The sequence below is a fragment of the Chrysochloris asiatica genome, unplaced genomic scaffold (genome assembly GCF_000296735.1).
Source record: "Chrysochloris asiatica unplaced genomic scaffold, ChrAsi1.0 scaffold00075, whole genome shotgun sequence".
Taxonomy (NCBI): domain Eukaryota; kingdom Metazoa; phylum Chordata; class Mammalia; order Afrosoricida; family Chrysochloridae; genus Chrysochloris; species Chrysochloris asiatica.
This window is the reverse complement of record NW_006408593.1, coordinates 13345092-13370686: the sequence shown is the minus strand read 5'-3', so window position 1 is coordinate 13370686 and position 25595 is coordinate 13345092. Positions and strand designations below refer to the sequence as shown.

At 52.4% G+C, this 25595-nt stretch overlaps 2 protein-coding genes across 13 annotated transcripts in view; one reads left to right on the top strand and one right to left on the bottom strand.

Moving 5' to 3' along the window:
• The window catches only part of MYBPC3 (myosin binding protein C, cardiac), a 21890-nt gene extending 6874 nt beyond the window's left edge, over nucleotides 1-15016 (top strand). The window contains exons 12-33 of the mRNA XM_006865131.1: nucleotides 1939-2071; nucleotides 2342-2344; nucleotides 2485-2609; nucleotides 2681-2786; nucleotides 2885-3051; nucleotides 4025-4190; nucleotides 5088-5194; nucleotides 5300-5329; nucleotides 6678-6814; nucleotides 7031-7096; nucleotides 7908-8067; nucleotides 8822-8926; nucleotides 9019-9207; nucleotides 10804-10938; nucleotides 11068-11235; nucleotides 13361-13449; nucleotides 13533-13728; nucleotides 13850-13989; nucleotides 14075-14234; nucleotides 14324-14460; nucleotides 14621-14839; nucleotides 14975-15016. Coding sequence (XP_006865193.1) covers nucleotides 1939-2071; nucleotides 2342-2344; nucleotides 2485-2609; nucleotides 2681-2786; nucleotides 2885-3051; nucleotides 4025-4190; nucleotides 5088-5194; nucleotides 5300-5329; nucleotides 6678-6814; nucleotides 7031-7096; nucleotides 7908-8067; nucleotides 8822-8926; nucleotides 9019-9207; nucleotides 10804-10938; nucleotides 11068-11235; nucleotides 13361-13449; nucleotides 13533-13728; nucleotides 13850-13989; nucleotides 14075-14234; nucleotides 14324-14460; nucleotides 14621-14839; nucleotides 14975-15016 — 2780 coding nt within the window. The remainder of the gene's footprint in view (nucleotides 1-1938; nucleotides 2072-2341; nucleotides 2345-2484; nucleotides 2610-2680; nucleotides 2787-2884; nucleotides 3052-4024; nucleotides 4191-5087; nucleotides 5195-5299; nucleotides 5330-6677; nucleotides 6815-7030; nucleotides 7097-7907; nucleotides 8068-8821; nucleotides 8927-9018; nucleotides 9208-10803; nucleotides 10939-11067; nucleotides 11236-13360; nucleotides 13450-13532; nucleotides 13729-13849; nucleotides 13990-14074; nucleotides 14235-14323; nucleotides 14461-14620; nucleotides 14840-14974) is intronic.
• Nucleotides 15017-17213: 2197 nt separating this feature from the next.
• Nucleotides 17214-25595, bottom strand: part of MADD (MAP-kinase activating death domain) — a 61419-nt gene continuing 53037 nt past the window's right edge. For 8 of the 12 annotated variants that reach the window (XM_006865081.1, XM_006865086.1, XM_006865077.1 and 5 more), the window contains 6 exons: nucleotides 22291-22455; nucleotides 22016-22088; nucleotides 21781-21887; nucleotides 19403-19472; nucleotides 17677-17723; nucleotides 17214-17318 (listed from right to left, as the gene is read on the bottom strand). In XM_006865081.1, the coding sequence (XP_006865143.1) occupies nucleotides 17214-17318; nucleotides 17677-17723; nucleotides 19403-19472; nucleotides 21781-21887; nucleotides 22016-22088; nucleotides 22291-22455 (567 nt within the window). Of the gene's footprint in view, nucleotides 17319-17675; nucleotides 17724-19402; nucleotides 19473-21780; nucleotides 21888-22015; nucleotides 22089-22290; nucleotides 22456-25595 lie in introns of those variants that run through there. The other 4 variants (XM_006865082.1, XM_006865083.1, XM_006865088.1 and 1 more) reach the window with 2 other exon arrangements.

Sequence of the window (25595 nt, the reverse complement as noted above, 5' to 3'; positions counted from 1 at the left end):
CCCCCCACTACCATGGTAAAGGAGAGGTACAGGTTAATCCCCCCCCCACTACCATGGTAAAGGAGAGGCACAGATTAACCCCCCCCCACTACCATGGTAAAGGAGAGGCACAGGTTAACCCCACCACCACCACTACCATGGTAAAGGAGAGGCACAGGTTAACACCCCCACCACCACCACTACCATGGTAAAGGAGAGGCACAGGTTAACCCCCCCCCCACTACCATGGTAAAGGAGAGGCACAAGTTAACCTCCCCCCACCACTACCATGGTAAAGGAGAGGCACAGGTTAAACCGCCACCACCATGGTAAAGGAGAGGCACAGGTTAACCCCCCAACAATGTAAGTGGGGAGGCACAGATTAGAGCCCCCACCATTGAAAATGAAAGGCACAGACTAGTGCCCTCCACTGGGAACAATCACATACTAAATCCTCTTCTCCAAGTGAAAATCGAGTCACCCTTCTCCCTTCACCCCCCTGTAAAAGGAAAATGAGCGCTAGTTAGTCACATTCGACCCCCAAGAAAAAGGGAAGAGACGAACTTAGTCCAGAAACCCACCCATGGGAAAAAAGAAGAGTCTGGTTAACGTGCTTACAGCAAATAAAACAAGCACACTCTAACAAGTAGGCTGCTCAGAGGAGGCTCAGGCTAGCCCTGCCCAAAAACAGGTTGATCAGGGAAAGCAGGGACTCACCACTGTCCCCTCAGAGTCTAGCATGGCACCTGCACACAGAGCCCCACAATGAGCTTCCATGCAGAGGGCGTGGAAAGTAGGAGCGCAGACGAGCCCCTCTCAAAATGTATACACACACCCACACAAGAAGGGGAGAAGAACAGGCCAGGCCCTCCCTTCAGACCTTCCTGAGATACCCTACCCTTCTGCCCACTCATGGGACGTGGTCTCCCATTGCTCCCCATCACTGGTCATTGGGTGGTCTCTGTGGAGCTGGATGTTTGTCCACACCACTGCCTTGACCTGCACATGTAGCCTCCACTTTAAACAAGAAATCCACCGGATGCCACATTGTTAACCCAGACACCCCTGGGGAACCCTGCTGAACTATTGGGCCCAGACGGGAGCTGGCAAAGAACTAATGGAGTAGAGCAGACAGGAGCTCTTGCACTTCTTGTCGGACTTATAAGAGTAATAATAGTTAAAAAAAAAAAAAGTTAATTTCTAAGAGCTAGGTGGCACAACCTAATGGTGGTTCTAACCCACCCAATAGTAGCACCACCGGAGAAAGACCAATTAATGAAAACCAGACCCATTGCGGTCAAGTCATTTCCAACTCAGAGCAACCTACAAGACAGAGCAGAATTCCATCGGGTCTTCAAGGCAGTAAATCTTTCCAGAAGCATCCTGCTTCAGCTTTTTTCTGTTGAGCAGCTGGTGGGTTAGCAGCCCAACACTGAAATCACTGTGCCACCGATACTTTATAAACGAGGAAACTGAGGCACAGAGAGGTTTTTTTGTTAAGGAATTAGCTCAGATCAAGATCTGAATTTAGTCAGCAGGTCTCTGACCGCAGCGTTGGAGGACTTGGGACATGCTGAAGCCCTCAGCCAGCAGCACTGCCAGTCTTCTGAGGGGGTGGCTCTGCCCCTCTGATGAATGGACAGCAATAAGAGGAGGCATAGCCACGGGGAGGGTCTGATGATGAACCTCCCCTCCCCTGACAGCTTCTTCCCTTCTGGAAACCCCTGCCATCAAGTGAGCTGAGCGGGTGGAGAGGGGACACATACACAGAGAAGACAGTGGGCAGGCAGACAGAGATAAAGAAACACTGGAAGCATGGAGGGAGTCAGGAAGGTTCAGTGGAGGACCTGGGTCACTGCTTCAGCCCGCCTGGAAGGTGGGGCAGCTCCGGGGCATGGCCAGGGGAGCAGGGTACGATTGCCTGTGACTGGGTGGTTAACAGTACAGGCCTGTGCTCAGCCTTTCAGAAGAAGCTGGAGCCAGCCTACCAGGTGAGCAAGGGCCACAAGATCCGGCTGGCTGTGGAACTGGCGGACCCTGACGCTGAGGTCAAGTGGCTTAAGAATGGACAAGAGATCCAGATGAGTGGCAGGTGGGTCCAAGGGCAGGGGGGATAGAGGAAGGGGCTCCAGGGGAGAGGCTGAACCTCACAGTCTTGCTCAACTTTTGTCTCTCCACACATGTGTGTCTGTCTGTTTCTCTCTCTTGTCCCCATCTCGCTCTCTCTCCCCATTTCTGTGTGTGTCTAAGGGACTCCTTTCTGTTTTGATCTGTCTCTACTCCTTTCTTATTTCCTGGTCTCTGTCTCTTGGTCTCACTTCCTTCCATCTGGAACATTCCAATGACTCCTTCTCTTCCACAGCAAGTAAGTCCTGGTTCCTGGAAGGCTGGACTGGGAGGTGTGGGGGGATCCAGATGGGGGAGGAGGTTCGATGGGGGTGCCCTGGGCCCAAAAGGTGAACTCATGCTTCTCCAGTCACCCCCCTGCTCCTGTGGTCCTATCAGGTACATCTTCGAGTCCATAGGTAACAAGCGCACACTGACCATCAGTCAGTGCTCTCTGGCGGACGACGCGGCCTACCAGTGTGTGGTGGGTGGTGAGAAGTGCAGCACAGAGCTGTTTGTCAAAGGTGAGGTCTGGGACCCAGGGCAGGGAGGCTCAGCCAGGAGCTGGGCCCAACCAGTCCTCCTGCCTCCACAGAGCCCCCGGTCCTGATCACACGCCCCCTGGAGGACCAGCTGGTGATGGTGGGACAGCGGGTAGAGTTTGAGTGTGAGGTGTCTGAAGAGGGGGCCCAGGTCAAGTGGTGAGTGCCAGAGGCCTGGGCATGGGCAGGCTGTGTACCTTGGGGGTAGGGGGGTTGCCTACAGAGGATGCCAGCATATGCTGCCCTCACCCGGCCAGGCTGAAGGATGGGGTGGAGCTGACCCGAGAGGAGACCTTCAAATACCGGTTCAAGAAGGACGGGCAGAGGCATCACCTGATCATTAACGAGGCGACTCTGGAAGATGCTGGGCATTACGCACTGCACACCAGCGGAGGCCAGGCGCTGGCTGAGCTCATTGTACAGGGTGAGGCTCAGGGACACGGGTTCCAGGCCACTCACCCTCCCATGGACAGCTGGTCGAGTCCCATACACAGCAACGCCATAGGACGTTACAGAACATCTTTACAGGACCAGGCAGTCTCATCTTTCTTCCACGGCACAGCTGGTGGGTTTGAACTAGCATTAAGTGGGCAGCCTTAAAGGATAGAACTGCATTTGCTCCCAGTTCAGGAGGCTGCAAGTGTGGATTCTGACTGCAGGCTCTGGAGAAGGCTCTGTGTGTGGGCTCTGGGGAAGGTCCTGGTCAGGCTCAGCATCGGCAGTCCTCTTTCGCTGGTGAAACCCTGTGGTAGCTGTCTCCCTCCACTTAGACACCGGCTCTGGTGTCTAATCTGCTCTTTTTATTACTCAGGTGTGATGAGGTTTAGGACACACCCTACATTGACCTGGTCTCATTAACACAACAAACAAAACCCTACTCTGAAATGCTATAGGATTCCAGCACATGTTTTGGGGGGAATACAATACAATCCATCACTGTCAAATCACATACAGGGGTGAGGCAAACCCAGGTTCAAGGGTTTGACATTGGACAAGTCACTTGGCCACCCTGAGCCTCACCTCAGGGCTTGTTATTATTAAGTGCTATAGAGTCGGTTCCGACCCATAGCGAGGACCTTGTATAGGGTTTCTAAGTAGCAGTTGGTGAGTTTGAACCAGCAACCTTGCAGTTTAAATGACTTTGCAGTGTGATGCATTAGCCCACAGTGCCACACCAGGACTCCCAACTAAGGGCTTGCTGAGGCAAAAACCCCAGAGGGTGAGGAGAGGGGCCCCCTACAGACTCAAGATTCCTTATACACATTGCACCATCACCACACGCACACACACACACATGAACACACTCAGCGCCCATGACCCACGCGTTCTCCACAGGGATTCACACCCACCCACACCCACACACCCTCCCCAGCTCACTGGCAGTGTCCTGCCCCTAGAGAAGAAGTTGGAAGTGTACCAAAGCATCGCAGACTTGACAGTGGGTGCAAAGGACCAGGCCGTGTTCAAGTGTGAGGTGTCAGATGAGAATGTGCGGGGCGTGTGGCTGAAGAACGGGAAGGAGCTAGTGCCCGACAGTCGTATCAAGGTGTCCCACATCGGTCGGTGAGTGTGGGGGCGTCGGTGGGCACAAATGAGGGCAGGCAGGTGGGACAGATGGAGACTGACATAGAGGGAGAAGGGAGGAACAGACAGGAACAGAGACAGAGACACACAGATGGACACAGAGATGCAAATAGAGGGAGAAACAAAGGAACAGAGATGGATAGAGAGGCAGACACTCAGAGACAGACTGCCAGACAGAGGTGGAGACAGAGATGGACAGAGAAAGGCAGACACTCAAAGGCTGAGATACACAGACAGATGGACAGAGAGAGAAATGGAAAGAGAGGGAGGAGGGAGACACTGGGAAACAAGGACAGGATACACAGAGACTGAGATCAACAAATAGATGGCCAGAGGACAGGGAGGAGCAAGACCAGGGTAGACATGCAGGGTGAAGAGAGAGGCAGGCAGATGCAGACTGAGATAAAAGAGATGGAGACAGAAAGATATGGGAGACAAAAGCACACAGAGGAAGTAAGAGTTCATTTGAGATGGAGACAGAGAGCAGTGTGAGGTGGACAGATGGGTCTCCCTGCTCATGACCAGGGCAGGGGAGGCTCCGGAGGTGGCCAGCTCTGGGCAGAGGTCGGCTCTCCCTCCCACTCTCTTACTCATCTCCTGAGCATCTGGGCACCCCGTGCTGGGCCTGAGTTCACAGAGATTAATGAGGCCCAGCCCTTGCCCAGTGTCCACGTGCCCAGCCAAGGGAACACATTGGTGGAGAAATCCCTTCTACACTGCCCCCCTCTGAAAACATGTGAGGGAGAAATACTAAATAGAGAAAAAAGCATTTTTAAGCCCAGAACACAGAGGAGCTTGGAGGGAGAGTGAGAGCCCTCTGGAACCCCTGCTAGGGTATGTGGGCCATAGCCCCTCTAAAGCCACACGGCCCCACAGGGTCCACAAGTTGACCATTGACGACGTCACGCCTCCAGACGAAGCTGACTACAGTTTTGTGCCCGAGGGCTTTGCCTGTAACCTGTCAGCCAAGCTCCACTTCATGGGTGAGCCATACTGGGGTGGGCAGGGGGCGCATGGGGTGGCAATGCCAGGAGCCCCTTGCTGGGTCCTACTGTGCCCCCATGACACTTGCTCTTCTTCTCTTGCAGAGGTCAAGATTGACTTCGTGCCCAGGCAGGGTGAGTCTCAGGCTCCCTGTGTGTCACTGGCTCTCCCCACTTCCCTGCACCCCATTTCATCCATGTCTCCCCCACCCCCACTTACAAGCAGAGGAAAGAACAAGGATCTGGGTGTCGGGGTTCTGAGGTCCAGCCCCAACTCTGACACTCACCGGACCACGGACCACCTATAAGTCCTTTGAACCTCAGTTTCCCCATCTGGGTCTCCTCACAGTTCCATTCAGTGGTAGAACTCTCGTCGCCATGGGGACTCGGGTTTGATTCTCAGCAAGTACGCCTCATGTGCTGTCTGTCAGTGGAGGTTTGTGTATCGCTATGATGCTGAAAGGAGTCCTAGTGTAGTGCTGTAGGATAAGCACTGGACTGCTAACCGCAAGGTCGACAGCTCAAACCCACCAGCTGCAATGATGCTGAGTTGGAATTGACTTAACATTTAAGTTGGATGGCACTTAACAACAACAACCAACAATCTCTCACCATGTCTGCTGGTGGATCTGAACAGCCAGCCTTACGGTTAGTAGTCCAGTGCTTACCCTACAGCACCACACCAAGACTCTGAAATATGTTTGTTGGTAAGTGTCAAGTCAGTTTCGACTCATAGAAATCCTGCACAGGGTTTCTGAGGAGTGGCTGGTGAGTTGGAACTGCCAACCTTGTGGTTCAAACTGATCTTGTGGTCCAGTGCTTATCCTACAACACCACACCAGGACCCCCCGAAATATGTTTGTTGTTGTTAAGTACCGTCTAGTCAGATCCAACTTACAATGACCCTGTATAGGGTTTCCAAGGAGCAGCTGGAGTTGAACAACCGACCTTGTAGTTCACAGTCCAGTGATGATTCTTTAAAGAAACTGTAAATTCTTGATCCACCTCTTGGCCATTCATTCAGAAAGCACATTAGCATATTAAAGGCTCTGAAAAGCTCTTCAGTAAAGAACTGTACTTAACCAGGGTTCCTTATGGGGGTGGTGGTGCATGTGTCAGAACTCCTCAAGCTGTTTGTACACATCTGTGCCCTTATTTATACCTCCCTAAAAGGAGCTCTGGTAGCGTAGTGGTTACGAATCGGGCTGCGAACCTTAAGGTCAGCGGTTCAAAACTACCAGCCGCTCCGCGGGAGAAAGATGAGGCTTTCTACTCCCGTAAAGATTTACACCCTTGGAAACCCTGTACAGGGTCGCTATGGGTCGGACCCGACTCAATGGCACTTAACAACAACAACAAAAATGGAGAGCAAAGCCAACAGCCAGGGACACAGGCTTAGTTCCCGATCTGTCCAATAACCTGTGTTCCTTCCAAATGCCCTCTTTCACAGACCTTTCTCTGACCTATGTTGTCTCTTCCTCAGAACCCCCCAAGATCCACCTGGACTGCCCAGGCCGTATGCCAGATACCATCATTGTTGTGGCTGGGAACAAGCTTCGTCTGGATGTACCTATCTCTGGGGACCCTGCTCCCACTGTGATCTGGCAGAAGACCACACAGGTACTGTGGATTCCTCCTCTATTTTCCCATCTGTAAAATGGGCCCAAGGGACCAGAGGAGTTCTGGGGCTTGCTCCATATTCCACATGTCCTTCGAGCCTTAGAGGTGAGCAGCTGGTGGCAGGTGGCAAGACAGAGGGCCAAGGAGGGTGAGGGGCTGCTAGGCAGGGATTTCCTCCAGGTTGTGTCAGCCCCTCTCTTCCCCTGCTGCTTTCAGGAGAGTAAAGTCCCAGCAGGACCGGAGGAGGCAGGGGCCGATGAAGAGTGGGTGTTCGACAAGAAGGTGAGGCTGAAGTGGGGATGTGCTCACCTGTCCTTCCTTGCCTGCCCTTCAGATCCCACCCTCAGGTGAAGTCTCCATGAAACTGGTCATACCTGACAGCGGCTTCAGTGAGGGGAGGCAGATGCCAGGTTCTTCAGGAGACTGATGCCCTTGCCATTGCCAGGAAGCGGGCCATGACTTGGTGCCCCTTTAGCGGGCTTTCAGAGCCCTCTTAGTGAGTGCAGCTGCCCAGGGCCTGCCCACAGCTCTGCTTTCCTCCTCCATGGCCGTTCATCCTGCTGGAGGCCTGCCCACCTGAGATCTTTCTGGGTCCTCACAACAGCCCTGTGAGGTTGTGTCCTTCCCATTTGACAGATGCGGAAACTGAGGCACAGAAAGTTCCATGACAAAGCTAGAGTCTGAAATCCTTACTTTGGCACCTTGCATATCCCCACTGCCATCATGTCGATTTTAACTCATAGTGACTCTTTAGGTGATTGGCTTGAACGTTCAGCCCATAGAACCACCAGGGCTCCTTGCCTTTCATATACAAAACCAATAAAATTGGTTTTGCTTAAAGTAAGCCCATATAAGGTTTCTGAAACTAAGGTTTACGGGAGAAGAGAACCTCATGTTTCTCCCACGGAGCAGCGGCTGGGTTTGAACCACTGACCTAGTGGTTGGCAGTCCTGTGCTGATCCCAAATGGTTGTGAGCCTGTTCTGTTTGGGCTGTGTTGTCCCCTCCCTGGAGCCTGGGGCTGACAGAGGCTGTGAGGGTCTCTGAGGTCAGGCTGGAGCTCTGTCTCCCCAGCTCCCCACTTCTCCCCTCAGGTGCTGTGTGAGACTGAGGGCCGTGTCCGAGTGGAGACCACCAAGGACCGCAGCATCTTCACCCTCGAAGGAGCCGAGAAGGAAGACGAGGGTGTCTATGTTGTCACAGTGAAGAACCCTGTGGGCGAGGACCAGGTCAACCTCACCGTCAAGGTCATCGGTGAGGCCAGCCAGGGAGGATGGTGGGGGACAACCCCAGGGAGACTGGTTACCCATTCACTCATGTTGTCGTTCAACCACTATCTCAGGGCACCGCTCTGAGCCGGGCAGAGACAGGACAGGGTTGTCTGCTCTGAAGGAAAGTGGCCTAGGGGGAGGCAGAGGCAGAGGCAGAAACATCTAGCACACGCGTTAAAGCTTCTGGATGAGAGAGGTATGTCCAGAGTGTGCTGGGAGCTCTGAGCACACAGCAATCTCTGGTCCTGGGGTACGGATGAGGATAGGAAGGAGCCCAGGTAGGGGAGACTTCATGTGCAAAGGTGTGGAGGTGAGGCTGGAGATTGGGGTGTGCAGAAGGATGAATGTTTGCAAGAAGCTATCCAGGTGAGGAGGAAGAGTGGTGAGGATCGGGGCTGGGGGAGGGGGTGACTGGGGCAGTGAATAAGGGGCCACAGGGGGTTGATAAGGACCCAGGTAACTCAGTGGTTAAGCACTTGGCTGCTAATCAAGAGGCTGACGGTTCAAATCCACCTATGACTCTGGGAGAAAGCTCTGGTGAGTACAGCCTTGGAAACCCTATGGAGCAGTTCTACTCTGTCCCCTGGGGCTGCGATGAGTCGCCATGATACTTAACAACAAGGCTGGATTGCAGGCTGGGGCTGGTCTCAGAACTGCATTCTAGAAAGATCACTTGGACTCTGGGGTGGTGGGGTGCGGCAAGGCCTGGCAGGACTGATTTGGATCTTCCTCCCCAGACGTGCCCGATGCCCCTGCCGCCCCCAAGATCAGTAATGTGGGCGAGGACTCCTGCACCGTGCAGTGGGAGCCACCTGCCTACGACGGTGGGCAGCCTGTCTTGGGTGAGTTTCAGGGCACGGAGGGCAGAACCCAGAGCAGTGGGCTGGGGGGGTGCCAGGACCCCAGACCAGAGTGTCTGCCTCCACTCCACCAGGCTACATCCTGGAACGCAAGAAGAAGAAGAGTTACCGGTGGATGCGGCTGAACTTTGACCTGCTGCGGGATTTGACGCACGAGGCCCGGCGCATGATCGAAGGCGTGGTGTACGAGATGCGGGTCTACGCTGTCAATGCTATTGGCATGTCCAGACCCAGCCCCGCCTCCAAGCCCTTCATGCCCATTGGTGAGGTGGCCCTGCCTGGCACTGCACTCCCGCCCCTCCAATCAAGGGGCCCCTACTGCTGCTCTGTGGGTGGCCACCACATACACCTGTTAATCAAGCTCCAGCTGAGGTACATACATCCTCAGTAGGCCTAGGAGGACACTGAAGCTCAGAGAAGTTAATGACTTGCTGAAGGCCTACTCAGCTATAGGTGTGGAGTGAGCCCCATACCATTCTGACCCCTGGTTGACTCCCTTCAAACCTTTTGAGCCTCACTTTACACATCTACAAAATGGGGACAATGACAGAATCTACCTCATAGAGTTAATAGGATGAAAAGCCATACTGCAGGCAGAGCAGCTGGCATACAGCAAGTGCTCAATAAATGCTAACAGTCCCGTTCTTCCTCTCCTTTCAACCCAGGGTTTGGTAAATATGGGCTGGGGCAAGGGCGGTAGGTGCCTGAGATATCTGAGGGGCTTTTCTGGACAGGAATGGAGTCTACTTTGCAGAGTTGACCCCTTGGTTCCTCAGCAGGGCCATTTGGAGTCATTGACTCTCCCTGGAGACTTGTGTGATGGGTTGGGAGGGTGGAGTAGACACTAAGGGTGGAGCTGGGCTCCGGAGGACACCTATCCCCACTCAGGGGTTGTGAGGCTTGGAGCAGGGGAACAGGCTGTACCCGTGGGGTCCCTTTTTAGGGACCTAATTCTGGTTTGCTCAGCCCTTTGTCAATTCCCCGAGGCATACAGTATGTTGTTGTTTTTGATAATCACATTTACAGCATTTCTTATACCAAGAGGTGGTTCCTTCTAAGCAAGGGTCTGTCCTCTTTGGCGTCTTTTGCTGTTTAAATTGTTAACACTGCCACCGAGTTGATTCTGACTCAGAGTGACCCTTTAAGACAGAATAGAGTTCTCTTAAATCTCGTAAATGGCCTCATCTTTGTTCTGTAGAACCGATGGTAGGTTTAAATTGCCAACTTTTCAGTTAGCAGCCCATTGCTTAACCCACAGCACCAACAAGGCTCCTTTGTTGTTGTTGGTTGTTATTGTTCAGTGCCATCGAGTAAGTTCCAACCCATAGCAACCCTGTATACCAGTTCTGAGGAACAACTGGTGAGCTTGAACTGACGACCTTGTGGTTCAAACCAACCTTGCAGTCTAGCACATTCACCACAATGCCACACCAGGACTCCCTTTTGGTTGTTTAGATTCCTTTTTTTGTGGGTTAGGCATTGGGCTGCTAACCTCAAGGTTACCAGTTCAAACCCACTAGCCACTCCTAAGGACAGAGATGAGCCAGTCTGCTCCCATAAAGATTTAGTCTCCAAAATCCAATCTAGAATCTAGAGTTGTTATGAGTTGGAATCAACTTGATGCCAGTGGCTTTTTGGTTTTGTTTTGTTTTTTGTAATTGTCTGTGATACTGTGTTTTTTTTTTTTAAACTAATCTAGAGACATACCTTTTAATGGTAATATTCCTTAAAGTAGTTGAAGGCCAGCTGAAGGGAAGTCCCCGTGGTGACCAGTGGGCGGTTGAGGGTCATGGGGTTCCAGGCTCCCCGGCTTGTGCAGGCGCCCACAGCCCCTCTCTGGTCTCCTCCCCTCTGCCCAGCCCCACCCAGCGAGCCCACCCACCTGGCTGTGGAGGACATCTCTGATACCACGGTCTCCCTCAAGTGGCGGCCCCCAGAGCGCGTGGGAGCGGGAGGCCTGGATGGCTACAGTGTGGAATACTGCCAGGAGGGCTGTGAGTACACGTAGGCCGGACAGCTGCCACCCTGCTGGGCACCCATCCTCAGCAGAGAGCCCAATCAGCCCTCAGAGGGTGGGCCTTGAGGCAGTGTGTTGGTGCTGACTGTCTCCCCACTTCCTCCAGGCTCAGAGTGGGTGGTTGCCCAGCAGGGGCTGACCGAGCGCACATCCATGCTGGTGAAGGACCTGCCCACTGGGGCAAGGCTGTTCTTCCGTGTGCGGGCTCACAATGTGGCTGGGCCTGGGGGCCCCATCACCACCAAGGAGCCTGTGACCGTGCAGGAGATACTCCGTGAGTGCCCGTGGATGTTGGCCTTCCTTATTTGTTTGTCCTCCTTGCCCCTGTGGCTGAGACCCAAGCCTTTGCGTGGAGGGGACCCCACCAGAGGAAGGGTCTGAGTGCTGGGCGGGACAGGAGTGGCTGGAACTGCATCCACACCCACGCTCTAGGTCTGTCACTGCCCTGGTTTTAGACCCCGGGAAAGGAAGGTCATTACAACATCTCCTCAAAGTTCTCAATAGGCAAGTACTGCCTGTGTCATCAGGGCTGGGAAGTGTTACTGAGGAGAACACTTGTATTACGTGAAACCAAGCAGTTCTAGGCAGCACAGCTACAAACACCTTTTTATAGGGCTAAATCGGGACTTTTGGATTACAATTTTCAGATCGGAGAAGTAAGAGGCAGGCATCTCAAAGGAGGGCTTTTGCTAGGATTGGTTTTCAGAGTCTAGTAAATTGCAAGGTTTCATTACCTTACAGGATTGCAAATGTCTGTGTTTTTTAGGGGGCTTCTGGGTAGTCATCAGAATGTCACAAAATGTCTTTCCCAAGTCAAATGATATTAAGATGTCCCCTTAGGCACACCCTGCTGACATCCGCTTGCACAGGAAATTACTGATAAGGATCTTTTATCAATACCCTCTTTAAAGACATATTCTTTCTACATCTGTGCCTGACCACACACACACAAAAAAGCATTTCTTTAACTGTGTGGTTAAGTTTGTTTAAAGGTCAGTAAGCACTAGGGCCAGGGGTGGATTACCCAATAGCAATGTAAACATGGGCTTATTTGTGCTTACTTGCTAATCTGTAGTGAACAATTTCAAATGGGTTTCACCAGGTCATGTGGTAGAAAGCATGTAAAATTGCAGATTAGTAAGTAAGTGAAAGTAAGCCCATGCTTGCTTACTGGGTACACTGTTAGGGGCTTTAAGTTTGAAATGAAGTTTGATTCTGTAGTAAGGTGTTCTGCGGTTGGGAAAGAGACAGGGGTCAGTGTAGACGCAGAATCTTTTGATGTGGTGAGAAAATGTGAAATTGTTCACTACAGATTAGTAATCACAAATAAAGCCACATTTACCTTGCTTGTTGGGTAATCTGACACTGATTTGGAAAGTAATTTAAAGAATTTAAAATGGAGTCCGAACTGAAGTCAAGACCAGGGGTTCAGCTGCAGACCCAAACCCAAACCCAATCAGACCCATGCCATTGAGTTGGTTTTGACTCATATTGACCCTGTATAGGGTTTCTGAGACTATAAAGCTTTATGGGAGCAGGCAGCCTCCTCTTCTTCCTGCAGAGTGGCTGGTAGGTTTGAACCACCAACCTTGCAATTAGCAGCCTAACAGCTAACCCACAAACAAGTGGCTCGTAATTTAGGCTCACACACAACAGTGAGGGAATTTGGGGTCATGCTAGCCTATCTGGGAGCAGTTTCCCATTTCTCCATTCCTCATCCCAACAAAAGATGGATTGTGTAAGGGCTGATTCTGAAAGTTGGAGGCAGACAGCCAGCTGGGATGGAAGGACCATGAGATAGAGAATCTGAAAGCCTCGACTGGCATCCTGGCTGACACTAGCTGTGTGATCTCAAACAAGTTGCTTACCCTCTCTGATCCCTTTCTCTTGCAACAGTGTGGTGAGGCTCAGGTAGGCCTTTTGGGACTTGAGATCCTGTGGATTGTTGCTGTTGTTAAAAGTACCTTTGAATTGGTTCCAACTAATAGCAACCCTATGTAAGGGTTTCCCTATGTAAGGGTTTCCCTATGTAGACTATAAATCTTTCTCTTGAAGAGTGGCTGCAGGCTCGAACCACCAACCTTGTGGTTTGCAGTTCAATGCTTATCCTGCAGAGCCACTGAACCTTCCCTGCTAAAGATTGTTTTTGTTGATGTTGTTAAATGCTGTTGAGTTGGTTCTGACTCATAATGACCCTGTATAGGGTTTCTGAGGAGCAGCTTGGTGGGTCTGAACCGCTGACATAGTTAGTAATCCAACACTACTCCTACAGCGCCACACCAGGAGTTAGAAAAGGGCCAGACAGCTTTTGTCTCAACTGCAGCCCTCTGGGCACTGCCTCAAGAGAGAACAGACGGGCTGTGGCAGCCCTCGCTGAGCCACCCACCCTATACCCACAGAGCGGCCACGGATCCAGTTACCCAGGCATCTGCGTCAGACCATCCAGAGAAAAGTCGGGGAGCCAGTGAACCTGCTCATTCCTTTCCAGGTATGCAGGCCCCTTCCTTGTCCACACTGCGTGCAGGGATCTCAGAGACAGCTGGGCTCAGGTTTGAGCTGTCCATCTCCCAGGGCAAGCCCCGGCCTCTGGTCACCTGGACCAAAGACGGGCAACCGCTGGCCAGCGAGGAGGTGAGCATTCGCAACAGCCCCACGGACACCATCCTGTTCATCCGGGCCGCCCGCCGAGCACATTCGGGCACCTACCAGGTGATGGTGCGCATCGAGAACATGGAGGACAAGGCCACGCTGGTGCTGCAGATCGTGGGTGCGTGGCCCTGCACCTCCGACCCTGCTTGGAGCTTCCGAGCACCGCCCTGAGCCCTCCTCTCTGCCCTGCACGCGAGGGCGCCGGAGGGCTCTTACTCAGCCAGGGTCTTGCCCCGCAGACAAGCCGAGTCCTCCCCAGGACATCCGGGTCACGGAGGCATGGGGCTTCAATGTGGCTCTGGAGTGGAAGCCACCCAAAGATGATGGCAACACGGAGATCTGGGGTTACACGGTGCAGAAAGCCGACAAGAAGACCATGGTGAGTCTCGGTAGACCCCGCCCTGCTGATCCCGTCCACAGCGGGAGGAGTGGGCTCGCACTGACCCTCGCCCGCCCGCGCCCAGGAGTGGTTCACGGTCCTGGAGCACTACCGCCGCACTCACTGCGTGGTGTCCGAGCTCATCATCGGCAATGGCTACTACTTCCGGGTCATCAGCCACAACATGGTGGGGCCCAGTGACACAGCCGCCACCACCAAGGAACCGGTCTTCATCCCCAGACCAGGTGCTGTACCTCCTCTCCCGCCCAGGGGGTGGCAGGCAGGTGGCCTCACGTGCTGTGGCCCTCATGGCTCAAAGCCGTATCACTGACAGGTATCACGTACCAGCCACCCATCTACAAGGCCCTGGACTTCTCCGAGGCCCCAAGCTTCACCCGCCCCCTGGTGAACCGCTCTGTCATCGCTGGCTACAACGCTGTCCTCTGCTGTGCTGTCCGGGGTAGCCCCAAGGTGGGTATCAGGGCTGTGGCACTTGCTGTTCATTCCAGCCTGGGGACACAGTTTGGGAAGCCAGTGGGAGTCGCAGCGGATACACAGTGCCAGTCTCCCTAGGGCCCTTCCAGGCTCCTTGCAGCCTGAGGTGGTGTCGCCTCCTTTATCTGATTCGTAGCCCAAGATATCTTGGCTCAAGAATGGCCTGGACCTGGGCGAGGACGCCCGCTTCCGCATGTTCTGCAAGCAAGGCGTGTTGACCCTGGAGATCCGCAAGCCCTGTCCCTTTGATGGAGGTGTCTACGTCTGCAGAGCCACCAACTTACAAGGCGAGGCACAGTGTGAGTGCCGCCTGGAGGTGCGAGGTGAGGAAGCCCTGGGCCCCGGCCTTGAGAGGGTAAGCAGGGCACCCGCCGGACTCTGGCCTTCTGCTTTGCGGACCCGGTGGTTCAACTGCCGGGGTTGACTGGTGAGCTCGCTGCCTGCCCAAGTTGGGAGGACACACGTGTCATGACCCCCTTCTCTCCTGCAGTGCCCCAGTGATCAGGCTGGCTCCTTGCCCAGTGATGGCTAGGTATGTACTCCACACCACCCTGGCACCAGGGCCCAAATCAGAGGCTGAGCCAGGGCCGTGGGTCCAAAGACAGCCACCAGGAAATGGGGTGGGGCATGGTGTGTGTGGTGGTGCAGGTGGCTCTTGGAGAGAAATTTTGGACCATGTCACTTATGAGGGAACCTCTATCACAGGTGCTACTAAATGCCAGCCCTATATGCCTGGAGCCTGGAGCCTAAAAGCTAGAAAACCCACCGTTCTTGCTGCTGGGGACATGCAAGTGTGTATCTGGGGGCTTGGGTAGGGGCTGTAGGGCACTCGGGGACCTGACAGTCTAAACTCTGATGCTCTCAGATCTTTGGGGCAGTAAGTGGGTGGGCGCAGGAAGTGACAGTTGGAGACAGGGCCCATGTGGCCTGCCACTTTGTCTCAACACACGTGTTAAGGGCAATAAAGGATCCGTGTACTCTGTGGTCCCAGCCTTCATCATTCCCCGGAGAACTGACTCTTCCATCCAATGTGCGTATTTTCACAAAAGCACAGGAAAATCCATCTGATCTTTACATCCAATGGGGGGCAGGCATTCTGTTTCCCAGGAGTTCTACCATGTTCAGGTTGGATACTCAGAAGGAACCTCCATCTTCCCCAAGTGCATACACACTTCAAATGAGAAAACTGAGGAAAGTCTTAGCAACAGAGTCAAGAACTCAAGGCTTTTCTGTGGAGTCCCACAGCCTGCAATTAAGCGGCCTTGAAGGACTGGGGGGTGGGGGATCCATGTGAGCAATAAGCCCACACTATGATGGGGGAGAGAGCTAGCCAGTCCAGCTCCAGAGACTGGGCAGCAGGGTCCTCGAGTCTTTCCTTCCCTCATGGACAGTCCCCACCCAGGCATCAGTTTTCTCCTGGGGAGAGGATGCCAGTAGGACTGAGAGGTACCCTGGGAGAGCTAGCAGACAGTCTTTCCTGCCCATCAATACCAGAGGGTCTCTCCATGACAGAAAAAAATTCCATGAAGATCAGTCTGCCCAACCCAAGGATTCTAGACACTTCCATCTAAGAGCCCAGGCCACACCACCTGTGTCCCACAGCTGTAGATGCACCGGGGAGTGCCTGGCCCGTGGTTTTTCTTCATTGCCAAGTTCATCCAGGTCTCTGGTGCCAGTGCCCCTCTAGGGGCCAATTCATAGCATACCAGACCTTTGTGGGGCCCCAAGGTGCCACAAGGAAGGAAAGGTCCCTCTGAAGAAGTGTGGTGAAGGGCCTTGTTGGGCCAGAAGAGTGGGAAACGGGCTGGGGCTCCAGCAGGCCAGAGCTTGGATGTGGAGAGTAATCTCTCTTTCCCTCCAGCTGACGGTACTGTTTTAGTGTCCAGGGACAGCTTTTCTCAGGCCAGCACTAGAGGAGCATCATGTAACACAAGGCAGTCAGGAGCCAAGGGGGGGCGGGGAATGGACATTTATTTCACATTCACACAGCTGTACATTTTCTATAAATAATGTGGAGCGGAAATATTTACAATCTTCTCTTGCAGTCTCTCCCTTCCAGCCCCAGTGCAAACAGAGGTGGGAGCGTGGCTCTGGCCTCCCCACTCCTCCCCCTGGTCCTTGGGCCCAGCAGCCAGCAGTCCCTGGGAGTCTACTAGCCCCGAGCACTCTGTTCTCTCCTGCTGGAGGCCAGGCTGACCACGGCAGATCACCACTCAGTACCACTCAATGCTGCTCTGTACCAGTGATGCATGTCATGGCGGGCTGGGGCCGCCAGCTTGGGGAATGCATAAGGGAAGTAGGGAGGCTGCCACTTAGGCCAGCTGCCCCGACTCTTCCCTCTTTTCCCCTGCCCACCTGGTCCGGAGGCCAGGCTCCAGTCTCCCTGACTCCCCACTGAGCTCTGGCATCCAGCTGGGCCAACTCTGCACCGGGGTTTATAATGCCAAGAACACAGACAAGAACACACAGCACAAATGTCTCAAGGACACACAATGGTGGGTTCACACTGGCCTACACTCAGAGTTCACTGACTGTTCTTTCTCCCTGGAAGAAGGTGGAAAAATTTAGCTTAGCCCTGTGATGGACTCACTCAAAGACACACTTAAGACATGGAGCTGAGAACCAGCTAAGCCCACGAGGGGCGCGCAGGGATACGTATCATCCACGTCTGGATCATACCAGCACTGGGAACAGTAAGAGGCAAGGGGCAGCCATATAACCCCTCTCTATCAGCTAGAGACAGGCCGGGGTGGAGTTCGGAGATCTTCCTCGCTGCTACGAACTGCAGCCACATACGAGAAGAGACACAACACAGAGTAGCAGATCTCTTGGGCCTAGAGGGGAGAGAAAGAGATCAACACTGCTGAGGCTGCCTACCTCTTCACAAGTGGAGGATCTGCCAAGTGGGAGACTCCTGCCCAAATACTGGGCATAGGCCTCTGGATGAAGTGGGAGTCCCAAGCCACACCTGCAAAGCTGCCCCCGGGGGCCAGGAGATGAGTGTATGTCTCTCTCCCAAGACTGACTGCTCATTGTGGCTTCAGCTGAACCTGTGCCATGTAGACCAGTTCAGCTCTCACTATTCCTGAATCCCGCTCACCCCTGTGCTTTCTGAGCCCCACCCCACTTGTCTGGAGGTGCCCCAGGAGACCTACGCAGACTGTGGCCAGTTGGGGCCTGTGGCAGACTCACCATTGGTGTCTTGTACTTGTGGCTCACCACTTCTTTAATTTCAGGAACTAAAACCGGACGGGCAAGAGACAAAACAGAAAGTTCACCACTAAGGGGGGGAGTGCCACGTTCCCCCAGGCGGCGGCGCCCGGCATCAGGGTCCCCTTCTCAGTGACTGTCACAGTGGTGGCAGCAGCTTGTCCTGTCCAAAGCCTGCTGGCTGAGGGGAAACTGCTCCCAATTCCTCAGCTAGACCTCTGAAGCCTGCAATGGCTCCCTACTCCAGGGCCACCATCCTACCCACTTCCTCAGCCCTGGGAAGGGGTGTCCGTATTTTGCTGCAAGAAGAGGATGTCTCTAGCCTGTGCCTCACCTTGCTGAGACGCTCATGAACTTAATCCCTGCCACCAGCCCGAAACTCTGGTCACTCCCAGCCCCCTGCACAGACGGTCCCGAGGTCGGCTGAGGCAGTCAAGTGACATGACACTAACCCCATTGGCTTGGGAGCTTCCTTCCCTGAGAGGCAGGAGCAGCCCAGGCCTGCCCGTGTGAGGGAGAGCGTCAGAGGGTTCTGGAGCAGAAGAGAGGTGAGGACAGCACCCAAGGAGGGAGGTGACAGGGAGCATCAGGCAAGATACACACAGGACAACAGCCCAGAATGCAAGACTGAACCACCTCTGCCCTAGCCATGCAGGGCTCTGCTTGGCCAGGGAAAGGAGGAAGGCCCGCAGGCTCAGGCATTATCCGAGCAGAAGGGCGTGGTGTCCCCTCTGGAGTGGGAAGGGAAGGAGAAAGAGAGTTGGCCACACCTTCTTCTGACCCTGGGAGGACCCAGGGCTCATAGGGAATAAATTCCTCAAAGGTCGAGCAAGAAGCCCCCATTTCTGCTCCTGAGTTGGAAGATCCCCCCGATCTCTCTCTGGCAGGGAGAGAGAGGAAGCATATGGGAGAAACTGAGGACCACTGAGCCAGAGCAGGGAGGAGGGTAGGGAAGGTGGAGGGTGGGGAGAAAAAGGAAGACAAACTGGCCATGTGAGCATCTGGTCTGGCTGGCAGGCCCCTGGCCCAGCCATGACAGGGCCCGAGGCAGGGGCCTGGGGAGAGGCAGCCGGCCGGCCGAGATCACTTTACCTGCTGGAGGAGGAAGGTTTTCATAGCAGCGATGAGGGGCACAAAAGAATGAAGCACAAACACAGCAGGAACTCAAAGCCCCAGGGTGGAACCCACACCTCCACTCCTTAGCGTGGGACATGGGGGGCTGCCCCCGCTTGCCTGAGACAGCTGACCCCCTGACTCTGAGACCCACTAGGTTCTCTTCTCTCTGAAGGGGTCTGCTGGTTCGTACCCCGCACCCCTCAGCAGGCGAGGCAGAGCTCTGGGCCGCTAGGGGGAGGGATCACAGCAGGCGACATGAACACAGCTGGGGGTGGGTGGCCAGTCTGCTCTGCCCCAGAACTTTCTGACCACTGGCGGCCCAAGCAAGGGAGGGTGGTGGAGGCTGCTGCGCCTTGCGTTGAGCACCACCTCAAACTCTCCACCTGGCTGAGGCTGGCTCTTCTGCAACCATCCTCCTTCCTCCTGCCTTCCCTTCTCCCTCATCTTCAGGTCCTCCCGGCTTCCTACGGCTCCTGCTCCTCCTGATCTCTCTACAGAGGATCTGCTCCCTGCCCTAGGCCCTCCTCTGGAGCTCCGAGGTTTGAGTTACTGCCATGTGAGTCCAGACCTAAGAGCAAAATAGTGTAATTACCAAATTCCTCCAGGACAAAGACGCCTCGGACTGTATTGCACTTTTTAATGTGATTCAGCTCTATGAAAACCTGTAAGAGAGGGAGGGGGGAAGGGGGGTAAGGCCCAGAGGCTCCACCCCTACCCACAGAGTCCGCTCTCCCAGCTATAGCCCCACCCACACGCAGAAAAGCTGGTCCCCAAAGGGAGGACAGAAGAATACACACACACACACCTACACACACACACACACACACACACACACACACACACACACACACACACGACTCAAAAGCGCTAGGAAGAGAAGATAGCAGAAAGGGCATGTACCTTCCGCTCCTGGCCGGAGGAGAAAGCATGGGAGAGAAACGAAGGCGTTAGTTTGAATGGTCAAACCCAACCCACAGGCCCGTCTGCTGGCCTGGGCTGCCCGCCCATACCCTCTGCCCAGGGCAGCACCTGTAGGAAACTGTGCCCACAGGTCCCCCATTCAGCCCATCAGGTCTCTACCCTTCCATGCATCCTCCTCCGGCGCAGAGGGCAGGCACGGGTGCAAAGCTTCCCTCAGACTGGCCTTTGGGTGGGAGGTGTTGGTATCTTCCTTGATACAGGATCCAGGATCTCCCAAGGAATGTGTGGTGAGAGTAAAAGCAGCTAGGTCTTACTGAGCACCTACTAAGACTCTGACAGATACTATTTCTTTCTACTCCTTACACCTACGTAGCACAGTATATAGTTGTTGTTATATGCCATAGCGTAGTGGTTACGAATTGGGCTGCTAATCTCACGGTCAGCAGTTTGAAACTACCAGCTGTTCCGTGGAGAGAAAGATGAGGCTTTCTGCTCCCGTAAATATTTACAGCCTCGGAAACCCTGTACAGGGTCGCTATGAGTTGGAACAGTATATAGTACTCGCCCCATTTTATAGATGAGGAAACTGAGGATCACAAAGCTTATTTGCTCATGAATAATGAAGCTGGGCTCCAAATCCAACTATGTCCTGACTTCAAAGTCTATGTTGTTCTGCTGCCCCCCACCACTGCCATCTCACCCAACTGCCATGTGGCAAAAGAGGGGCCATCATCAACCTGTGAGGTAAGACAGAAGAGTCAGGGTTGACTCCTCTCATCTAGGGGGCAGAGTCTTGGGACTAGAGAGTAGCTGTCCAGGCTTTGGAACCATGAGGGAGCTGGGGGCCCAAAGAGGCTCCATAGAGACTCAGGCTCTTATCCTCATGCAGGGTCACTGAGTCTTGTATAACAAGGTCCTTCTTCAGAAGGGAAAGGGCCCAGGGGCCACAAAGCTACAATGTCTTCAGAAGCCCACTCCCCAAGAAGTACCAGCGCCTTCATGGTCCACAAAAGTACTGTTCTTTGTGCTGACCCTAAGATCTTCAGGGGTTTCAGCGACCCTAAGGCTCAAAATGAAAATATATTAAGGGGCTGCCATGAAGCCCAGACTGCTATTTCCATTACATCAGAAGTGTCCAGTCAGATGCCCAAAGAAGAGGATTCAAATGGCAACTGGAGAGAGAAAGCCAGTGAGATCCAGAGCCTACCTGCCCTGAGAATTCACTGCCTGGCCAGGGTTGTGTGCGCCCCTTGTGCAGGGAGAGGGACCAGCACAGGGGGAGGGGGAAGGCATGTGTGTGAAGAGTCAGGGCTGGGAACAGACCTGGGCTGATGTGCTGCTCTCAAAAAGGAAGGAATCAGCTTAAGGCATGTCCACAAAGGAAAAGGATCACTGTGCTGACTGAGAGAGAGTCAGCTCCTACAGTGGAATTGCAATGAGGCAGAGATGAACCTGCAGTGCTCCCCATCCAGAGATGGGAAGAGGGCCCTGTGGGGCAGGGCACAGAGTGGGACAGGAAAGGGAAGAGGGAGAGGAAGAATCAATATAGAAGAAAAAGGCCAATAAACACACGCACACACACTCCGGAGAGGACAGAGACAAGTGGCTCGCACACACATTCAGAAGCTTCACACACACCAAAAAGACGCGAGGATGTCAGCCAGTCTAGACTCTTGAAGCAAAACCACCAAGCCAAAGCAGAACCTGGGAATGAGTTAAGGAAGGTGGAGACACAGCGAAGAAGGGTCAAGTGAGACGCTCCCACTCACACTGTGCCAAGTATAGGAATCTAGCAGTTAGCCGGCAGGGGCAGAGGCAGCACAGCCTCCTAGCCTCGCTCTCTTTCCCAGCCCGCCTCATGGGTTCCCTGCGCCACTTTCCAGCTGCCCTCCCCTCAGACTTGTCTCTCTGGTCCAGCTGCTCCAGTTCTCCCACCAGCCCCTGGCACCCTTGGCATGCTCAGGGGAAAGCAGTGGGGACAGGGGACACTGGTGTCCCCTAGAGATGGAACTAAGGGCGAGAAGGCCTCACGCTGTCCCTTGTACCCACCTGGTTGTGCATGAACTTGAGATTGATCCCTTCCAGGGTGACCTGCAGCAGGCCACCCTCCCCAGTCTTCATGTCCTGCACAGGGAACTCGCCCCCCAGTTCAGGTCCTGTGGTGAGGGGAGGGACGAGGTGATCAGTGAGCGAGTCAGGAGCGCAGGGCCTGACTGGCCAGTCAGACCACTGATGCTCTCCCTGTCCAGGGAGGAGTGCTCATCTTGGGGCTGAGGCCTCTCACCTGGCTTGATGCTCTGCTGTCGGGCGGCAGCACGCTCCATGCTCTCCTTCACACAGTAGTACAGCTCGCGACACTGTGGCACAAGGGAGACAGTCGTTCCGTCTAGTAGTCTCCTGGAGTCCCCTGCCCTCGGCTCTATGTCTGCCGAGGCCCGGGCCTCACAGACCACAGCAGCCGAGAGCAAAAACAGGTCTCCAGACATGCAGTTGGGAATCTCAAATTCTCAGCAAGAAGCTTCTACCCTCCAGCCCACCCCACATAGAGACCATGGTTACCTTCTTCGTATAGAATTTGTTGAGCTGGGTCTCAGAGCCATTTCTGCGCCACAAGCATAACACTTTGGTCTTGGGACAGTAGGTCATATTTATGAGCTTCTCGTACCACCAGCGCTCATACACCGTCCCGATGTTGCTACGTAACACCACACAGTCATCACAGACCTGGAGACGTGTACAGAGAAATGTCAACAGGACTCACCTCTTAGGAGTCTCTCCGCCCGCAGCCCATACTACACTGCTGCCCACAGGAAAAGGATGGGACAACTGGTCCTGGAGTCCGGTTCTCTCCCTTCCTCACAGTCTTCCCTGGGGGAGACACAAACAGAACTGTTGGACGTGTGTCTTCTAGACAGGAAAAAACAAAGGAGCTTCGAGAGGAGCCTTTAAACAAGCAAGGGGACTCGTTTTCAGCTCAAGCCTCTCGTATGTTCTAGAAACTTCAACTACGCATAGGCTAGCTCATGTCTCCATCTTACCACCTGAAGGGTCTTCTCTATTGACAAACACAAAGGCAGGGGATTATAGGAGACTTAACACAGGGGAGAAAAATGTAACCAATGTGTGCTGCCTTATTTCTGTAAAAACCATAAAAAAAAAAAATCAATTACAGAAGTGATAAATGAACAATACTTAAGTACAAAAGATTATACAATACAGAATAATAAAAAATGGAAGAACAAAGTCCCCTTTGTCAACTCCCTCAGGTGAACATCTCGGTTCTCACAGTGTCAGCTTGCTGACAGACATCAAACACAATTGTTAAGAGCATAGGCCTGAGGTCAAACTGCCAGGTCAGAATTCTGGCTCCATGAATTAGTTCTGTCACCATAAGCAAATTACATCGTCTGTGTCTCCCTTTCCTTGTGGACAACATGCATGATGGCCGTAATAGTGCCCGAGTTAGTTAATGTGCATTAAGCCTTAGAATAAAGTCAGGTGCACAGACAGTACTCTTGCTAACTACCATAACAACAACTGCTTACTGATGATGCAAGAACTACAACGATCCTCACTACTATTGCTATTATCATGTGGATGGCTCGCACACCTGTCTCCAGTTTGTCTTCCCTTCCTGATCTCCAGAGCCTCTCTCTATCTGGCTGCCTCACACTCGGCACCTCACACACACTCTCCCTGGGAAGACCTGCCCTCTAAGTCTGGGTAAAGAGCACCACCTTCCTTCCATCCAGTTGCCCAAGCCAGAAATGAAGGAGTTATGCATGACTAACTCCATCCATCATCAAATCTCATCCATGATCCCTACCACGACTCTTGTTCTCTTCCCTCAAGTCCAAACGCAGAGGTCACTCCTTCCAAGCTACCCATGACTCCTCTGACCCTTCTGCTCTATTACCATAGCACCTGCCCCCTTGAACGTCTCTGATCAGAATATTCATCAGACTTCTTTGCATTGTCTAATGATCTGACGTCCCCAATGGCCTGTCAGCTCTGTAAGGGCAACAGAAACCAGGCCTGTTGAATTTACTGAAATTACCACAGTACCCAGCCAAGTAAGTGCCTAGTATATGAAGGGGCTTCAAAAAGCTCACAGAAAAATTGAATATAAAAATCATGGAATTTTTCCATGAGCTTTTTGAAGCCTCCTCGTTACTTTGAGCTCCACAATACTAGGGAAATGAATAAAGAATACATAAGACTAGCAGTTTCCATCTACTACCTAAGAGTCTATTGGGGTTCTCAGAGTCTTATAAAGAAAAAAGTCAAAAACAGTGAAGTAGGAATTGGAAATTTGAGTTCTAACCCCAATGTGAAGCTCTGGTTTTTGATAATATATTCTCTATTTGGAAAGTGGAGACTTCTACTCCACCTTCCATAATCATTTAAGGAAGGGGATAGGTGTTTAGGAGAGCACATGATTTTTAGGTGAGAAATAATAGAAGTAATGGATCTGATTCCCTTATGCAGCTGGGATAGTCTTTGGGATGGTAATTTGGCAGAATCTATCAAAAACTTTAATGTATATAATAAGCTTAAAATTTCAAATTTAGGAATCCAGTCTATAGAAATGTAAGTCTGAGTGTGAAAAGATATATGTTCAAGGATATTCAACAACATTATTTTAAAGTAAAAAACGTGAGAGGGACCAGTCAAATGAATCATGGTACAGCCTATAAAACACAGTGACTAGGCAGTCATTGAAAAGACACATTCACATAGTATGCACACATGGAAAGATGACCTTGTTATTAAGGGAAAACAACAATTCATTTAACAATAATTGCAGCTGGAGACCAGTTTTTTAAGCAATAAAACAAAATTCAAATCTCACCCCAGCAATAACGGCAACATTCAAAAGCAAAACAAAAAAAAAAAACACACCCAGAAAACAACAAATGCTGGTATGAGTGTGGAGAGACTGAAACTCTCAAAGACAGCTGGTAGGATTTCAGAATGGTACAACCACTCTGGAAAATGGTACGGCACTTCCGTAAAGAGCTGGAAACAGAAATACCATTATGATCCAGCAACTTCACTACCAGGTATAGGTCCTAAAAAGCAAGAGCTGTGATGCTAATGGATGAATGGACACCATGTTCATGACAACATTATTTACAATAGCAACAGAAGAATGGATAACCTGGTCACACAATGGAATACTCCGCACCATTCAAGAATAATGATGAGTCCATGGAACACCTCAACAGGGGGGATCCCAAGGGACATTATGCTGTATGAAGTAAGTCAATCACAAAAAGACAAGCATTGTACGAAACTACTACTATAAAGGGAACGCGGTAGCTCTGTAGGATAAGCACTGGATTGCTAACCACAATGTCGGTGATTTGAGGCTACCAGCTGCTCTTCAAGAAAAAGATGCGAATTTCTACTCATGTAAAGAGCTTCAGAAACCTGAAACAGGTTCGCTAGGAGTTAGAACTGGCTTGACAGCACTAAACTACAAACATAACTACCATAAAAAGAAAAGATTTATACACAGAAAGAAACATTCTTTAATGGTTACCAGGGATTGGAGGGAAAACCACTATCAAGAGAGTAGATATGTATTAACTAGGGTGACGGGAAGGTAGTCCACAATAAATAGAGGTCAGCACAATATAACCAAGGCCAAGGAAAACCGGGAGGTGCACAAGAGTTAAAGGCAACAAAGGTGAATACTATTACATACACAATTCTGAAATAATAGTAATAAACACTAATCTATGAGTGTATACACAGACACGCAAGCTGAATAGGTATAGGAACTACATCCATGAATATATATATATATATATATATATATATATATATGTGTGTGTGTGTGTGTATATGTGTATATATAT